Source organism: Macrotis lagotis, chromosome X (assembly GCF_037893015.1).
Source record: "Macrotis lagotis isolate mMagLag1 chromosome X, bilby.v1.9.chrom.fasta, whole genome shotgun sequence".
Lineage (NCBI taxonomy): Eukaryota > Metazoa > Chordata > Mammalia > Peramelemorphia > Peramelidae > Macrotis > Macrotis lagotis.
Genome location: NC_133666.1, coordinates 300,706,922 through 300,725,337, shown reverse-complemented (window position 1 = coordinate 300,725,337; position 18,416 = coordinate 300,706,922). Strand labels below are relative to the sequence as shown.

Here is an 18,416-nt window from a genome sequence, read left to right as displayed (position 1 = left end):
CAAGGCAAATGGGGTTAAGTGGCTTGCCCAAGGCCACACAACTAGGTAATTATTAAGTGTCTGAGACTGGATTTGAACCCAGGTACTCCTGACTCCAAGGCCGGTGCTTTATCCACTATGCCAAGCATCCCTGTTCTCTATAAAATTTCTTGTATGGATATAATATATATCCATAGGAAGGCCCTAATACATGATAAAATAATAATATAAATTAAGATAAAATAATTTTCCATCCTGTCTATTTGACCAGTGATGTTTCCCCTTCTCTTTGCATTAGCAATGAAGATTTAACTAGGAGGATGATCAGATAGAGTGCAACTTTCTAGAAATTAGCTTCCCAATCCCTGCCCCAGCAACTCTGTGCCATAGCAAATTCTAGGCCATTTTCCCTGCCATGGAAAGTTAGCTAAGTTGATAATTAACAAAATGTTCATCTAATCAGGAAGACATACATTAGTCAGGAAGTTAATAGTTGCTACGAAGAGCCATAATGAGCTCTGGCCTGAGATGGCTTTGTAAAAGCAACATGTAAAGGTAGCAAGTTGCTATGAAATAGCCTTTTCTCCCATGCACAAGCTAATGCTGTCAGCAGTATAGGTCTAAGAAATCTACCAAAGGGCTGATTGGCCATAAGCACCAGGCCAGCAACTGCTGAGGATGCCTTCACTCTTAGTCTTTCTGAGTTAAGTCAAGAGTCTTAACCCTTTCTGGGGTATGCCAGCGTCAGAGTTCCAGGATACCTGACATATCACTTATCTAAAACCAGTGATTCTTTAAACTAATATAAATGATCAACAGAGCTAAATTACAACAAAATGCATCAAGAAACGTGGTTTTCTAATTCAACTTTATTTTACATTCCTTAAAATAAGTTATCATATGATATTACCATAGATCCTTCCTTGTAGACAAACTATTGGAATACCTTTTTTCAAATTTTACAGTATTTTAAGACTTTTTTGTTTGCAGAAATATTACTATTAAGATTCTTGGCATTATAAAGTTGATGGTGAATATATATACAAAAGATTTAATTTAAAGAGTAGGTTTTTTCATATTCAGATATCTCTCACTTGATTGAAATTTCATCTAAAGTTTAAATAATTCAAATCTAATTTAAGAAAGTCTTATGTGAAATATATTGACAATGTTTCTAGTATTGCACATAACTTTTAAATATTTTTTCTGTAATTTGAGAATAGTGTAGTACTAGTAATACTTCTAAGTACTATAATTGTCTTTTAATTTTTTGAGGGTTTTCTGTAAATATATGATTTTTTAAAAAATTGCTACATTTCTGTGATGATGTTATATCCAGGCAGGTTTGATTAAAATTGGATAAAACTATAACAGGTAAAATTTTTGCCTTTTTCCAGGCACCTAGTTTCCTCATGCTGTCCTGTTACTTCCTAGGTTGTTATCATACCCTTCTCAGGCCTACTTTATCTGAGGATTGCTTTGATCCAAGGTTTGGCCCTTTCCCATTTTTATCAAACAGATTCATTCTTATATGCTTGCTTCTGCAGGGAATTCCCCCAGTAATCTTTTAGATGGATGTGATTTGAAAAATTCATTAATGGTAAGATATTCTTCTTAAGACATAATACATTATCTATTCATGGCTCTATGCATTCTTTTTAAAACCAGGGACAATTACTTAATGTTACAAAAGAATGAATCTATATTGGAGAAAAGTAAAACCTGACAAGCTAGTAAAGTAATATTTTTGTGAACAGAAAACTTTTGAGTTATTTCCTGGTTTACTTATGCTTAAGAATGACTTTAAACCTAAGAACCAAAGTTTTTCCCAACAAAGTGCATCTCTAATTTTATATAGAAGCCAATAGACAAGATAGCATTTATTTAGCAGTTTCACAGCAAATCTTACTACAATGCATTTGTTTTCCATTTGGCAGTTTGTATTTTATATTTTATAAATTGAACAAAGTTGATTTTTTTTTAAATGAACACCAATTACTTACTCTGGAAGTGGTGAACATACGTAGCCACAAGGATTATTGTAACCACGGATATAACTTGAAGTTGGAGGACATTGAGGATATTCCACACTAACAGCTAAGTAGTTTAAAAAAGAAAGGCATTTTAATGAAAACTTTTTCACAAACTTGACAAATACATAATACAGCAATATATTCTCTTAAGAAAATATATAAGCAGCATTCAGTTTTACTGAATCTTTGCCTTCATTCGTCTTTAGGGATAGATATTCTTAGGCATATACACTCTGGACTCTCAGAATCTTCGACATTTCTAATTATTGTATCCTTAGGGGTAAAATTTGTGTTCTTAGGGATAAAATTAAAAAAAAAAACTTTAAATGTCATTAAGAATATGAGTTTATGAAAGTTCCATGAGGGCAGTAAGAGATTTTTCATTTTTTTATCTTTAGGAACAAAGATGAGTTAGTCAAATATCTAAAGATTTTTTTAGGTAATTCCTATATAAACTAAGTTTTATGAGGAAAAATCACTGAGTTTGGTAGATACTGAATTCTTGATGAGTCTATCTAAAAATTGTTTTCACAACCTAAACTATAAACTTCACGGGAGCAAGAATGCCCTTATTTAGACTAACAGTGAGTAACAGTAAAGGTTTGCTAAATGAATGATCACACATGTTTATTCTGCGTTGCTTTCAGCCTACTATTGTTGTCAAAGTAAGGTTGTGTTCTATGTTTTAGATGACTCAACAATTAAAAATTTGTCAGAATATCTTTTCATTTAAAAAAAATCAGTCAATAGAACATAGAACAAAGGTCAATAGGAATCACTGATAAGAAGAACAACTTCGAAAATAAAATGTTAGGTTTTTTTTTTTTTTTAAGAAAAGATGCTTGTTAATACAGAGCTGCAGCTCATGTGCAAGTCATTTTTTCCCCTTTGTTTTCCAAGGTTACTTCTGATTATTCAATAAAAATGGCAGAGGGAAAAAAAAAGTTTGGTAGTATCTTAAGTATCAAGTTAATTGCTCCTAGATGTAGAAGTGATTATAATGGAAATTTTGAATAAATGGAAAAGCATTTATTATATCCTCACTATGTGTCAAACATTTTGCTATGCTAAATGCTGAAGATAAAAAAGGCAACCTCTGCTATTGGGTCTTAGGTTCCTTCTCATTATTCCATTCCATTTCACAATTATAACAAAAAATATAATGTCATCTTCCTAGAAAGGCACCTCACTACCTGGCTCGAACATACATTTCCAGTCTTCACTTAAATTATACTCTTTGTTTCCTCAACATTCCTGTCAAACTATACACAACACTATCCAGAGGAGACAGCCTCCCTCAAGTTTATCTCCCTTTTAGGTTACCATCATTTGGAAAGCACATTGTAAATATTCTTAGTTCTGCTGAAAGATAAAGGATATCTTTCTTCAAACAGACATGTTGAAAAGCAAAACAAAAAATCATTTGAATAAATACTTTTTGGGTTCATTTTTCCATATGTAAAACTGAAAAATAATGCCAATTACAGGGCGGTTGTGAAAACCAAATGAAATAAAAACATAAAAGTTAATAGGGTATTATATAACAATTTTCTAGATGCTAGGGCTTCCTTTGCTATTTTTTTCAGGTTTTTGCAAGGCAAATGGGGTTAAGTGGCTTGCCCAAGGCCACACAGCTAGGTAATTATTAAGTGTCTGAGACTGCATTTGAACCCAGGTACTCCTGACTCCAAGGCCGGTGCTTTATCCACTACGCCACCTAGCTGCCCCTCCTTTGATATTTTTTAAGGCTGAAGTTTGGATTTAAATAGAAATTGTTACCAAAGTTTAGATAATAGGGTAATATCTGTTTATGTATTTTGAGATTAACAGGCAGTTAATTCAAGAACATCTCACTATATTAGCAGTTTTAAAAAAACAGCATATAAGAATAAGGAAATGTAAAACACTAATGGGCAACTGTTCTCATGGAAGAGCATACTTTCCCAAATGATTAATTACAGACACTTAAAATACTGACCTCCCCTAATAGATTAAAATTAGATATGAATGGCAAAAGTGTGATTTACACTCAATATTTCAAATCCACTCTATCAAGCATCAAGTAAGCTGCTTCTACAATACCTTGGCTGTTTGGTATTTTGGTGTGTGTGTGTGTGTGTGGCAAGTAGTATTAGGAATTAATCTTAGTTATATACTGTGCCCTTCTCCCTTTAACAATGCTTAAGGCTCTCTATTTCCTCTCTCTCCCCTTTTGTAGAGCAACTATACCCTGCCTTTCTGTTGCTTTTATTTGAACCTACATGTTCTAGAAAGCCAAATATATGGCCATACAATGGGATGGACCAAATTTACCAGAAGATCTGGCCACTTAAGAGCATGGATAAGGAACTTTACCTCTTAGCTTCAGTTTCTTTATTTGTAAAATGGAGACAATATATTACTCAATTTACAAGGTTGTTTTTAAAACCTTAAAGCATCAAATAAAGGTAAGGTATTAGTATTGATGATGGGATTTTGGAAAAAATTTTTGGGAGCAGAGATAAGAAACAATAACATATACTACATATGTACAGACTAAACACTTTCTAATCACAGTGGAACCAGGAGCTTACAAAGTAAGCATTCTATGAAGGTGATACAAGCAATGGTGTTGGAAAATGGAAGGATCCATGTCTATTGACCCTAGTGCATGTCTGTAGTTCAGCTTAGTGAATGGAAAGGGAAGGGGAAGTGGACAAGATGTAGTTGCTGATCATAAGAAGGGAGATGATGAAATCCTAAGAATCTTTAGCCACAGGGCCTAATTTGAATGTGGGGAAATAAGAAATTTCAACAGCAGAGCTAGTTGAAACAGTGTTACTAAGGTCATTTGCATTGAGCTTTCTAAAAGATGGTATCCCAAAGGGGTGATAAACTTCCATGAATATTGAATTTGGAAAGTAAATAGAATATATAGTTTGTCAGGAACATTTAGTGCACAAAGAGGTAGTTATGTGAAGACTGAAAAGGTAGGTAGTGAGGGTCCTTAAATGTATGGCCAAAGAGTTTGAATTTTATCCTAGAGATAACCAAGGAATTGCTGAAGTTTTATAAGCAAGGGAGTGGGGAAGATTTTGATAGCTTTTTAAAGGATGCATTGGAGAGAGAAATAACTGAATTAAGGGAGACCAATGAGGCTATTTCAATAGTCTTATTTATTTTTGTCTTTATGAAAACAGAAGCCAAATTTGTTTGAAAATATATTCTTGGTAGGACAAAAAAAACAAATGATAATCTATATCAAAAATTAACCAAAATGTTTCAACTTACAACTGACAATCACTTTATCCCCTTCATAGTACTTGATATGTACTAAGTCAACAAAGTCTCTGGGGGCAATTGAGCCCATGGCAAAACTATTTGTAATGGTGTGCAATATAAACGTGTCCTGTAACAAAAATAGATAAAATTGCAGCTGTTATGTAAAAATTTGATTTTTTTGTGTGTTCCCAAAATAACTTTATTCTCCAAAATTAAATTTTCTTTGAAAGAAAAATAGTTTGAAAATTGCACAGGAAATTACCAAATCATATTTCATACTTGTCCAAGGGATCTTATTAGATCTAGTCATAAATATATAGAACCTCATTCTCTTCCTGCACACAGGAAAATTTCTTGGGACTGGACTCCCTAAAATCCCCCAATAAAAAAAAATCTTTCTTTCTTCCCTTCCCTTCCCCTCTAGTCTCTGCTTCAAACATGTAAGCAACTTGTTTCCTTGTCATCTAGAAACCTAAACACAGGAGATTTTCTCATATGCCCCTAAAAGACATGTCTCCAAGGAGAGGGATGAATGATTTGCATAGGTCCAGAAGCTGTTTTCTGTTTTCTGTTTTCCTGTTTTGGTAGAGAAAAGAGAAACTAGTAAGGAAGTAGAATAATTCTATTTCCTCCCCCACCCCCTTGTAAAATTTATTCAACGTGTCACCATGAGGTTTTATTTCATTAGGAAAGCTAAGAGTCAGACCAATTAAGTTACTCTTTTTATTAAACAGACTGAAAGAAAAATTCTACTTCAGATTCTAACTAGTACTTACAAAGGAGTATCTAGTAGAAAAATCAGTCGTAAAAAGGCAATACATATCAGTACAAATTGGATAGTTACCGGTTTGTTTTTAACCTCTTGCTGTCATTTCCCCCTTTATATTCCAAGTACATAGTTAAAAATAAGCCCATTAATATTGAGATTAAATTGATAGTGGAACTCCTTAAAATGCTCATAAGTAGAATGATCAAGAGAACCATAAATTTTGTGCTGTTTTTCAAATGGAGGAGTGGGGAATTTTCCTCAGATAAGAAACTGGGATCCACAAGGACTGAAGTGTCCTAAGGGGGTCTAGGGAAATTATATTTTGTCAGTGGTGATAAGGAAAGTACAGGGTCTATAAGCTGGTTGACCTCTATCATAATTTTTATTTTATTCCAGCTATGGAACTTTTTGCATTATGGTGGCAACCATGTCAAAATGAATTTTTTTGAGCTGGGACAAATGTGGGGTATAGAGGGTCAAGAAAGTGAAAAAAAATGTTCTGGAAACAGTTTGCAATATTAATATGAACAATTGACTGGGCTTCCAAAAATTCTATTTGATACAACCCACATTTAACATCACAGTTCCGGTTTATAATATCTATCACTGAATTAAAAGGCTGCAGACATTTGCCTATAGATACTATCAAAATTTTCCCACAAACACAAATTTTTATCAAAATACTACCATCTATCTACAACATAAATATATAAAACAGGCAAAAAGATAAGTGAGACAGAATTTTTGAAAAGCTCAACTTGCTTTCCTCTTAATGTCACAGGCATCAGACCTAACTTTTGTAGTTGCTTTAATGAGAAATTAAAGGTACACAGTATCTTTCTCCAAAGTTCAGTGTCCCTTTTCCCACCTCTAGTCACACATCATCTTCCCCTGACTTTGTTATTGTCTTCCTATGCAAGAGATAACTGCTATTTTCTCTTGCAAACATTTCTTATTCCATGCTATTTTCTCATCTCTGTCCTGCTTTCTACTCTTAAAAATTTCCTTCTATCTTGTAATAACTAATAATCACTGTGTTGATAACTGGCAGGTTATCAGGTACAATGACTGTATTGACTCATCAGGAGGAAACATACTATGGGTTGTTTTGTAAGAAGTTGGGGTGGAATTGCACGCATATTCACTCTGCATTCTTGTTATAAAAGGCACACATCTGCAAGATAGTTGGGTAATGCTGGGGGCTAAGACAGCTAGGGAATGAAAGCTAAGTAATGCATTTAGCAAAAGAATCCCTGACATTGGTCATTTTAGCAACACTAAGTGATAGGAATCAAGAACTATCATAATAGTGAAACCTTAAAGAGTTTTTTCTATATTAAAAAGTTAAATCATTTTGAATTCTTTTAATAGTGTATGTGCACATAATGAAATCAAGTTCAAGACAAAGCTAAATTCATTTTATCAGGCAATCAAAACACCAAATATTTAAATTATGCAGTAAAATTTCTACATTAAACAATGAATTACCAAATCAATCCTGTGTAATATTCTGTATGTATTTAATGATTTATCCCACTTGCTTCTGAATTCAGGAAGACACATAAACTGAATGAGTTTAGCTGGAGTCTCTGGTATAATTCCTTCTGCTCGATATCTATAGTTGATAAAGAAAAGAAAACCAAAAAAAGTTGTACCTTAAATCAACTAAAGGCAATCAACTTTACTAAAATGCAAAAGCAGCAGTTCATTGCATGGAATCATACTGAAAATGTGCAGATGTCACAAATAGCAAACATATACAATTAGAAACCTATTTCATTTTAGTTTTCTTTACAAAAATATTTTAAAAATACATTTTCTATATAATTATACTATAGTTCTCCTTTTTTTTGGTTTTACAGGACAATGGGGTTAAGTGACTTGTCCAAGGCCACACAGCTGGGTAATAAGTGTGTGTGAGGACTCAGGTCCTTATGACTCCATGGCTGGTGCTCTATCCACTGTACCACCTGGCTGCCCCTCTGTGTAATTATACTGACCAATAAGGAATGTTTTCAGTTTGAATGGTTTATCTGCCTCAATGCAGAGAGCTCCCAAATGAGATCACAGATTCACTTGAATAGATCCCCATCTTAATTAAATTCAGTTTCAATTTACTTAAAATATATCAAAATTATTCAAGTCTACTTCTAATCATTTTATTAAAGACATAAATGAATCGGAGGAACACTTATATGAACAGTTTAGTGTTCAATCCCAATTCTTAAAGGATGTATGTATTTTAAGTGGGAAAAGCATTTGTACTGAATTAGAAACCTGAATTTTAGTACAAGTTCCTGGACTGGTTACTGTATGTCCTTGTACACATTACCCAATATGATGACTCCAGTCACCTATTATAAAATAAGGATGTTGTAGAGAAAATGTGATCATACTTATAAAAAACTGGACAGCTTTAAAAGAAAGTCTGACAAATATGGATCAAATTGTACTAACCCATTTCTTTAGAGCATGTGAAGGGAATGTAGAAAAAAAGGGTTTTTTTTGGCTTTTAAGGGAGAAAATATTTTTTCTATAATTAAAAATAGTGGCACCATGCTATGAACTCAGCAGTTCAAATCCTGGCTCTTACTAGCTAACCTACCTAACCCTTTTCAAATTGCCTCTAGTATTAGAGAAGCCACGAGGTAGAATGAAAAAAGAGTACTGGACTGGAGTTTGAAGATCAGGTATAATTTTCTGCTCTGCCATTTACTAGTCATGTAGTCTTGGTAAAGTAACTTTATTGAAGTTTCTTCTGCAAAATAGGATTAATGTTTTCACTATTTCATGTTGTGAAGAAAATAATTTGAAAAGCATTTTATAAATATGAGCCATTCTCACATTTGAAGCAGCTAGAGGCACAGTGAATAGACTGATATAGATCCGGAATCAAAAAGCCCTGGGTTCAATCTAGCCTCAGGTACTCAGAGGCTGTGTGACCTTGGGCAGGTCATTTAATGTCTGTTTGCTTTAGTTTCCTCAAATGTAAAGTGGGGATAATATTATCACCTACCTCTCAGGGTTGTTAGGAAGCTCAAGATAATCTAGTAAAGTACTTAGCACCGTGCCTAGCACAGAGTAGGGACTTTATTTGGCTATGGATGCAAATATTTGTCTTGTGACTATATGGGAAGATTTTGCACTTGGTTCTTTCTTGTTGATGACAAGTTTATGATTTTTGTACTTTATTATGGATTAACATTCATTTGTAGCTTCTTTTGAGCAGCACTACAGAGCTGAACACTTTATGATTTTTATGGGCAACATTGTAAAGTGTTGGCCAAAACTAATATAGCTGACTTTGCCTCTTCTGGTCCATTCTCTATCCATGCTCTTGATGTTAGGGTCTGAGTTAGGTAGACTGCAGTACTTTCTCAAACTGCAAGTCATCTATCATGGCCTGTGACCAATGAACACTGTAGAATCATATGTCCTTATCAAGGTTCAAGTCTAGGCCAGTCCGTGAGTAGCTGAGGCTTTGATAGAGCATCAGGATGGCGCTATCAAACAATCACTCTCAAAAGGCAAAAGGAAGTGTTAATACTGATTCTGTATTTTCAAGTCAAGCAGCATTTTCAAGCTAGCAGCAAACAATTTCAAAGACATTTCATCTCTACCAAATTCATTTCTGAATGTTGGTTTACCAACAGCTTGGATTCTGTTGAGAATTCAGTATTGGTCTTCCCAAGAATTTTGACATAAACTGTGTTTGAGTATTATGTATTAGATTCAAAACTATTATTGTTTCCATCAAATCATAGCTGTAGCATGCAGGAAGTCTAAAAGCTCTAAAAGTGGTGGAGTTCTTAACAGAGCAGAAAACACACACACATGAGGAGCTTATAAATTTGTAAGTAATAGGATGGCACTTGTCAAAATGTTAGTGGAACAATCACTGGATTTGGAGTCTTAAGTACCCACACAAATCCTTTCTCTGTTGCTGTGGTCTTGTAAATGTTAACATCTGTAGGTCACAGTTTCTTGATCTATAAGATTACAGGGGGTTTAACTGATTTCAGTGTTTCCTTCTAGCTAAAAATATAAGATTTTTTTTGGATAGCATTTGTTCAAAAGTAAAAAAAATTACATCTTCAAATGTAACATTTGAATTTCTCTAAGAGTATCTCCTATGATATATCTTTGCCAATTTAAAGGTTTGGCATTTCAGGGATATTTAAAAGTTACAGCTGCTTAACTGCTGCTACTACTTTATCCTACTCATCTTACAGAATGTATTCTCAGTCAACAACTGGTGTTGGATGTCATTTTTAAATTAAATTAATTTTTTTCATATTACTACAATAGTCTTGTAAAAGTAAACATAATCCCCACCCCCTGCAAAGAAAGAGAAACCTCAAAAAAAAAATAAAGCGAGAGAAAAGAAAGTGTGCTTCAGTCTGTATTCTGATACCATCACATCAGTTTGGTCTTTGGGATGGATAGCATTATCATAAATTTTCTCAAAATGTCTCCATCAGAAAAATTGCTTCAATCCCCCCCCAGTTGCTATTGCTAGTTGTATTCCACCCCGACTCCCATTATTCTATTCTATTCTCTCTCTCTCTCTCTCTCTCTCTCTCTCTCTCTCTCTCTCTCTCTCTCTCTCCTTTCACCATGCCCCTCCTCAAAAGTGCATTGTATCTGACTAACCTCTCCCTTGATCTTTCTTCTATCACTTACATCCCCTCCCTTCCCCCTGTCCTTTTTCTTCCATCCCTTTTCTATTTTTCTCTAGGTAAGAAAGATTTCTATAATGGTGTTGGATGTCTTAGACGAATGAGAGACATGTAAAAACAGTTGTATGCAATGTTCATGTCTTGGCAATATGTAGAATGCTTACTATTTTAACCCTTTAATAAGAACAGTCTGTTTCAGTTAATGATTCCTTTATACTTTCTTCAGACTGTCTTTAAGAAATTAAAAAAAAATTTTCATAATACTTAAACTTGCTAGATCTCTTAGCACAGTCTTTTGTAATATCTTCTAACCTTTATCTGCCTCTAAGTATTCTTTTTTCACCTTTTATCTTTTAATTTTGAAAATGGTTTTGATACTTTCATTTTTAGATAAAACAACTTCCCAATAAATTTCCCTAATCAACAATCAATAATCATGGTTTTTAGCAAATACTATATTCCTGTGGACCACAACCTCTCTTAACTAAGAAGTATGATCAATTATCAGTCTTTTTAACTGATAATTGGACATCTAATTTCTTTTATATTTTTGGAAACTAAGCTGTTGATATTTCTCATAGGCTAGAAGTTAAATAGACATTCTCCACTGATCAGCAAGGGAGCTTAGATCTGGTCCATTTCCAACATGGATCAGTTCTCCCCATAAGTCAGTTAGGAGGTTCCCCATATTGGTACCAGCAACTTAATGCAGTCAACAGATCTGTGGCTCAGAACTTCCAAGCTCAAGAGATTCCCTAGCCAGCTCCAGTCTTCTCCAGTACCAGGGATTAAAGGAATAAGCCACCACACCTGGCATATCTAATTTGTTTCCTTTTAATGCACTTCATTTACATTATTGTAGCTATTGCATATTATTAGCCTATCTTGTTTTGTTCCCTAGGTCCTACATCAATTCAAACATATCATGTTTTCTTTGAAATAATTGTTTGTTGCTTCTATGGTGTAATAGTATCTAATTATGTTAATGGTTGTACAACCATTTTATAATCATTCTCATTATTTGCTACTATAAAAAGTGATGCTCTAAATATCCTGATTTGTACAGTGCCTTCTTTCAGTTAGTAAGCTCCTTGAGGCATATGTCCAAAGTAAGATCGATGGGTCAAAACAAATATACAATAGAATAGTTTTGCTTATATAATTTTAGATTGTTTTAAGCTTCAACATTATTTTTTCCTTTATCATTATCAATTTGAGGGTTGTGGGGGGGTAATACCCCAAAGTTCTTTTAATTTGTATTTGGTTCAAGAATAGACCACTTGATATAGTTTTCACAGTTGCTTATATTTCTTCTATTGAAAGTTGTAATAACTCAACCTCATGTTTGTTTAAATCTCTTTTCTTAAATATCAGTTATTAGAGATGTTTAATGCAAGGATTTTTCTCATAATGTTTCCTTCTAGTTATATTAATTTTGTTTGTGAAAAGGCTTTTTAACTAATCAAAATTTTCTCTCTTGTGATATCCACTGCTTGCTAATTATGAATGCTATCCCTAATCATAATTGTACATGGCACTAACATCCATTTGCTACTCTCTTTCCCTTTTACCTCTTCCCTCTCCATTTTAGATGCCTAACTAATTGAAGTTTATTGTGGTATGTAGTATGAAATGCCAGGTTCAACTATTTTCTGCCAAACAAGTTTTACAGTTTTCCTTCTTATTCAGTCTGTTTTGATCTAATTTTATATTTTAACTGATATGAAAAGTTTATTCTTTGACATCAGATGATAATCTTACTTGGCTTACTCCTTTATTGCTATTTTTCTGTGATTGACCTTGAAATTTTTAAATTTTTTTGCCTCTTTGGATGAATGTTATTTACCTAATTCTGTAAAGTTATCTTTTGTCAACATTAAAATCAATAGCTAACTTAGGTAGGATCATCATTTTTATTATATGGGTGGAAGCTAGCAATTAACAACTAACTTTACAATTATGTTTTTTATTTCTATGGTTTATTATATGACTATTGTGGATGAAACTTCTCTTTCTAAATCTTTCTCATAGGTCTCTTACTAATATTGAAATTGGTTGAGTATAGTGGCATATACTTATAATCCATGCCACCAGAGAGGCTAAACTGGAGCATAGCTGGAGCTCAGAAGTTTTGCACTAAAATTGACTGTATTATAATGAGCTCCTGGGGACAACTACGGAGGACCTATATGACTTGTGTGATCTTAACAGCTCCACTTTTCATTCATAAGACAATGATCTATTGTAAAGATGCGATCTGTTGTAAAGAACCATCTTATGGATTTATGGATTTTGAACTGGAAGAGTATCGAGAAATCATTTAACCCTGATTGCCTTGCATCTAGTAGCATCTCCGGTCATCCTGGTTTATATCTGGCTGCTGATCCAGACAGCTCTGAAGGAGAAAGTGAGGCTGGTGCCTTAGCATAGCACCTCCTTATTCAAATCTAATTCATGTTATGGCATCATCTCCCTGATGTCAGGGAGATGTCCTTCATGAATGAAGGACAAAAACACAATAGCACACTACATATTCTTGTATAAAAATACACAAATATATGTGACCATATAGAAATTTATAATTATATATTTATATCTAGATAAATAATATATATATAGAAATAGGCAGATGATTTTTGTGAACGTGTTTTTGTATCCTGCCAATTTTAACAGAAACTATTATCTTGATTAATATTTTATTGATTTTCTGAGATTTTAAAATAGAAATTATTTTACTTTCTTTTTGCATTTTCAGTTTTTTTCAAATAATTTTATATAATTAGCATTTCTACTAAAGTGTCAAAAATGTGAGAGAAAATAGCTATCTTTCCTTGTCAATGATCTCAATAGGAAGGTTTCTAATGCTTCTTTCTTACAGATAATGCTAGTTCTTGGATTTTTGTAAAACAAAAGATACTTTTTAATGTTTTTAGCATGATTTTGAAGAGATGCATATATTAATAAAATCAGGTATTTTATGTATATGGTTTACATAATATGTATAAATACAGTTTTAGGAATGTTGAACTATCATTATATCCTTGATTAATTTAAGCTAGTCATACTAAATGCATTTTAATAGATTTCCAATATTTATTTGAGTAGATATCCAAATGCTAAGAAATAGTAAGTTTCCCCTGTTCTTTTTCTCTGAGGTATTTATTATTTGACACTGACCCTCTTAATTTTGTTCTCTCATTGAACCTTTGAGAAGGTGGAACGGGATGGTTTCAACCTGTGCAAAAGAAACATCTTGGGTGAGAATCTTCAAGGCTCTTTTTGCCCTACCAAATCAAATGTTTTGTTTTCTTATGTGATTTTGTTTTTTTATAATAATAATTTTTAAAAAATAATTAGCACAGTGGGATCTTAGCTGTTCCACTTTTCATTCATAAGATAATGATCTGTTGTAAAGATGTGATTTGTTCTAAAGAGCCATCTTATAGGTTTATAGATTTAGAGCTGGAAGAATACTTGTCTTATAAATAAGGAAGATAGAAATTTTTCTTATTTTATAGATAGGAAGCCTACAGAAAAGCATGACCTGTCCAAGGTATTGATACTCCACATATTTATACCAAATATTTATGCAAGAGCTTGTTAATTTTCTAAAAAATAAACTTTTCTATGATGTTCTTGATGAGTACTTAAAGCATTCTCAAGATTTATAGACATGAAAAATTAGGCATATAGATTTGCAGTTAGTGTCTTCTCAATTTTTAAAAAAAGTTTTGGTAATATTATCTGTGATCTTTTCTATCCCTTTTGGAATTTTGAAAATTGATCTCCCAAGTTCCTTCAAAAACTACACAGCCATTAATAGAAATTTCCTGTGTATGATTTACTTGATTAGTTCTCAACAATGTATCAGCAATTTCTTCCTAAGTGCCATTTCTACTTCCTAAAATGATTCAGCAAGCACTGAATTGTTAGAAGTTAAATATAGAAGGACTACTGCCATTGATGATGATGAACATAAATCACTATAAATTCTGGAAGGTCATGGATCTGGAACTTGAAGGAACCTCAAAGGTCAGAGTCCACTGTCATATTACATCTGGAAAATGAGGCCGAACTTGAGGTCAAGTGACTTCCCCAAGATTTTACAGGTAGTAAATTTCAGAGAGATTTGAACCCAGAATCAATGATATTTATAGTTCCATTTCATATCTATTTATTGTTTTACTTTTAGTATCAATGATTTCTATCTGACTTTCTACAGTCTCATTTTCTTTTTCACTTATTTTTATTCTTTTGTGAGGTGATACAGTCTTCTGTTAATTTTCTTTGGTAATATTCTGCCATCGAGTTTGTATTCTAAATCTGTGTTGCCCTTGCCTGTCTTATTTTTCCACATCAAATGGAGAATATCAAATGTTTATAGAAAGAATATCAAATGTTTATAGACTCTTTTGCCTATTTTTGGAGACTAATTTACATCAATTAAACCTCTGTAAGGTATGGAATAATCAGAATCCACATCTTGACTTTGCAAAATGGAAAATTGATAAGGCCAGTCTTTTAAAATAATACTGTTGGAGGGGCGGCTAGGTGGCGCAGTGAATAGAGCACCGGCCTTGGAGTCAGGAGTACCTGGGTTCAAATCCGACCTCAGATTTATTAATTACCTAGTCATGTGGCCTTGGGCAAGCTACTTGGGCACTTAACACAATTACCTTGAAAAATCTAAAAAAAAAACCCCAAAACAAAAACAAAATAAAATAGTACTGTTGGGGGGCAGCTAGGTGGTGCAGTGGATAAAGCACTGGCCCTGGAGTCAGGAGTACCTGGGTTCAAATCCAGGCTCAGACACTTAATAATTACTTAGCTGTGTGGCCTTGGGCAAGCTACTTAACCCCATTTTCCTTTCAAAAACCTAAAAAAAAATAGTACTGTTGCTATTGCATAGTGCATCCTTACCTTGATTCTTCTAATTTGCTTTGAATTTGTGACTTCTGCACCATTGATATGACTGACACTGCAGGTGATGCCTAAATGACTACCATGTCAACAACCATTTCTTTCTGATTGAAGGACTAAAATGTTCAGGAATTTCTGATTCTCTTTATTTACATGCATTTATTATTCCTTTGTAGATTATAAGTTACATAAAACCCTACACTCTAGTTGAGGAACGGAACTATATCTTCCTTTCTCTCTGTGTCTAGTTCAGTAGCTTGCATACAAAAGGTATCTAATAGATATTTTTTTGAATGAATGAAAAAATAATTGCTTAGAGAGTATTTTGAGGATGTCATTGTTTAGGTCCTATCACATTGCAACAACTGAAAGGCATCCATAGAATTATAGATTCAAGGGGCGGGAGTGATGTTTGTCCTTTATTCCTGAAGAAAATCTTGACATCAGGGAGGTGATGCCATGACAAGCAAATGAATTGGATTTGAGTGAGGGAGTGCCGTGCAAAGTCACCAGTTTCACTTTCTCCTCTGGAGCCATCTGGGTCCAGTGGTCAGAATAGGAATCAGATGATGAAGATGGACTGGAGAGGGCCATTGGATGTGAGGCAATCAGGGTTAAGTGAATTTGCCTAAGGTTGCAGAGCTAGTAAAGGTCAAGTATCTGAGGCCAAATCTAAACTCGGGTCTTCAAGACTCAAGGGTCACTTGCTCTATCCATTGCCTCATTGAGAACTGTCCATTTGGAGACCTGCAATTGCTGTCAACCTATGACCATTTCCTATATAGTAGGGGTATCTAACCTTTTAGCTCTTCTGGGTCACATGGCCCAACCAAAAAAACCCTTAAGAGTCACATACAGAATTCAATACCCATTCATGAATATAATGCAAACCATACTACTAATGAAGACAAAAACAAATGTCACAAGGCCCATCTGCTAATGCCTGACACACTTGCTATAAAGGGTCAACATTTAGTTTGCTCCCTTAGACTATATTTTCAAATCCTCTGGCCAGATGAAGACAAAAGTCCAGGGCTTTTTTCCCCCTTAGGCTCTGCAACACTGATCTACAGAGCTGACAATATCTTCAAATTGAAAATACCAACCCCTGGGCCCAGATGGTAATAGCACTAGAGCATTCATTATAGTCTCCTATCAGCTTGATAAGGAAAAAAATGTATAGGCTGAAAAATAGAATTATGTGGTTATCTTGTGTAGAATATTCTATTTTTTAAACCTTGGCTCTACAACTTTGCTACCAAGTGAAGACTATATTTGTGATCTCTCTTTTCATCTGTATATGAACTGTAAATGGGCAATGGTATTTAATATATTAGAGACCCCTACCTGGAAGACTTCAAGAAATTAATTTCAGAGGACATACTTTGTTGAAATAACAAATAGATCTGGAAGCTCTAACAGGGGTACAACTCAGTGGTTCACTAAGCTCTTTCTGGGTCATAAGTTAAGGTCCAGTTTGAAATAAGGCCACATACAAGTGGGCTTCCAATAATTATCCCCTCCCTCCAATCTCTGTGGGTCAGTGACTACTAGGTCTGTCATTTTAGAATCTCCATGCCAGTAACATTCCTAGAAACTAGGTGTCAGACACATCTTAATGGAATTGTTAGGTGGCTTTCCAGGTAAAAGTTCATGGGGTTATCATCAATTTCTTAGGCTCATAATTGTTGAGAACTCTTCCTTTTGGCAATGTAACTGCCTGCAGTGATGTTAGTTGGATATGATAAATTCTCAAAGAGTGGTCTTCTAGCTTCAAGGTGTGGCAAGCTTCATAGACTTGAGAAAGCTATTGGCTAGATGAACATTGATGAGAAATAATTAGAAACCTCTATATTCTAGACATGGTTTGTGACTTCATGAGGTAATATATCTATCCCACAAACCCTGACACTGGGTCAAGAATCCTGGGGGGACTGTCTCATCAGTCTACAAAGGACCTAAAGAAATAAGAATGTGTGTGGGCAGTGCTCACATGTAATAATGGGGCATTATTCCACAGGCAAACATCACACATCAGTCAGATTTTCCTTTCCCATGTTACTGATCATGTAACTGAATCTGACAGTTCTCTAGAGTTAACTCTAGAGGAGTCTTGCTGAAAATTTCATCTGACTCTCCATCTTTGCCTGGAAAGATTCCTATGACCTGGTTTCAACTTTGACCTTGCCCAACATGAAATGGCAACTCCATCTGTAATCTGTGACTGTAACCTGACCATGGTCCTGATCCTGCTAAAACTTCAATAGTTAAAGATATCCCCTTATATAAATAGAAAACTTTTAGGTTTTAGAAAGTCAAAGTTTGGAATCTCTTTTTTCCCAGGTTAGATAGTTGTATCTGCCTTTATAGGTCTTCCCCCCCTCCCTTTATTCTTTTGGCTTCTAAAAAGTCACAATTATTAAACATAATTTCCTTAAAAGACTTACATAACCCTAAAGTTTAAATTCCTAGATATCTATACCTTCCTATTTACCAGAGTTTCTACAATTAATTTAAGCAAAGACATATTTGTCACCTTTATGAGATTGGGGAAGATAATTTTTAAATGACTGGAGAAGCAAACAGTTCAATAAACAATACAGGAGATACTGTGCATTAAAGAACACAGACTTCTGAAAGTTTTTAATCTTCAGTTATGATTACCTATATTCTCTCCCCAAGGGATGGTCCTTGTTTAACTGAGGCCTTTAGAGGTCAGAACCAATTATAATATTAGTTGAAGGGAAAGGGAGGGAGGAGAGAGAATGATTCAGA

The 18,416-nt window shown here is 34.1% G+C and overlaps 1 protein-coding gene across 2 annotated transcripts in view; it reads right to left on the bottom strand.

Moving 5' to 3' along the window:
• Window positions 1-18,416, bottom strand: part of STARD6 (StAR related lipid transfer domain containing 6) — a 33,588-nt gene that overhangs the window by 1,061 nt on the left and 14,111 nt on the right. The window contains exons 4-6 of one of the 2 annotated variants that reach the window (XM_074207909.1): window positions 7,531-7,657; window positions 5,283-5,400; window positions 1,983-2,076 (exon numbers count right to left, since the gene is read on the bottom strand). In XM_074207909.1, coding sequence (XP_074064010.1) covers window positions 1,983-2,076; window positions 5,283-5,400; window positions 7,531-7,657 — 339 coding nt within the window. Of the gene's footprint in view, window positions 1-1,982; window positions 2,077-4,877; window positions 5,850-7,530; window positions 7,658-18,416 lie in introns of those variants that run through there. The other variant, XR_012472717.1, reaches the window with a different exon arrangement.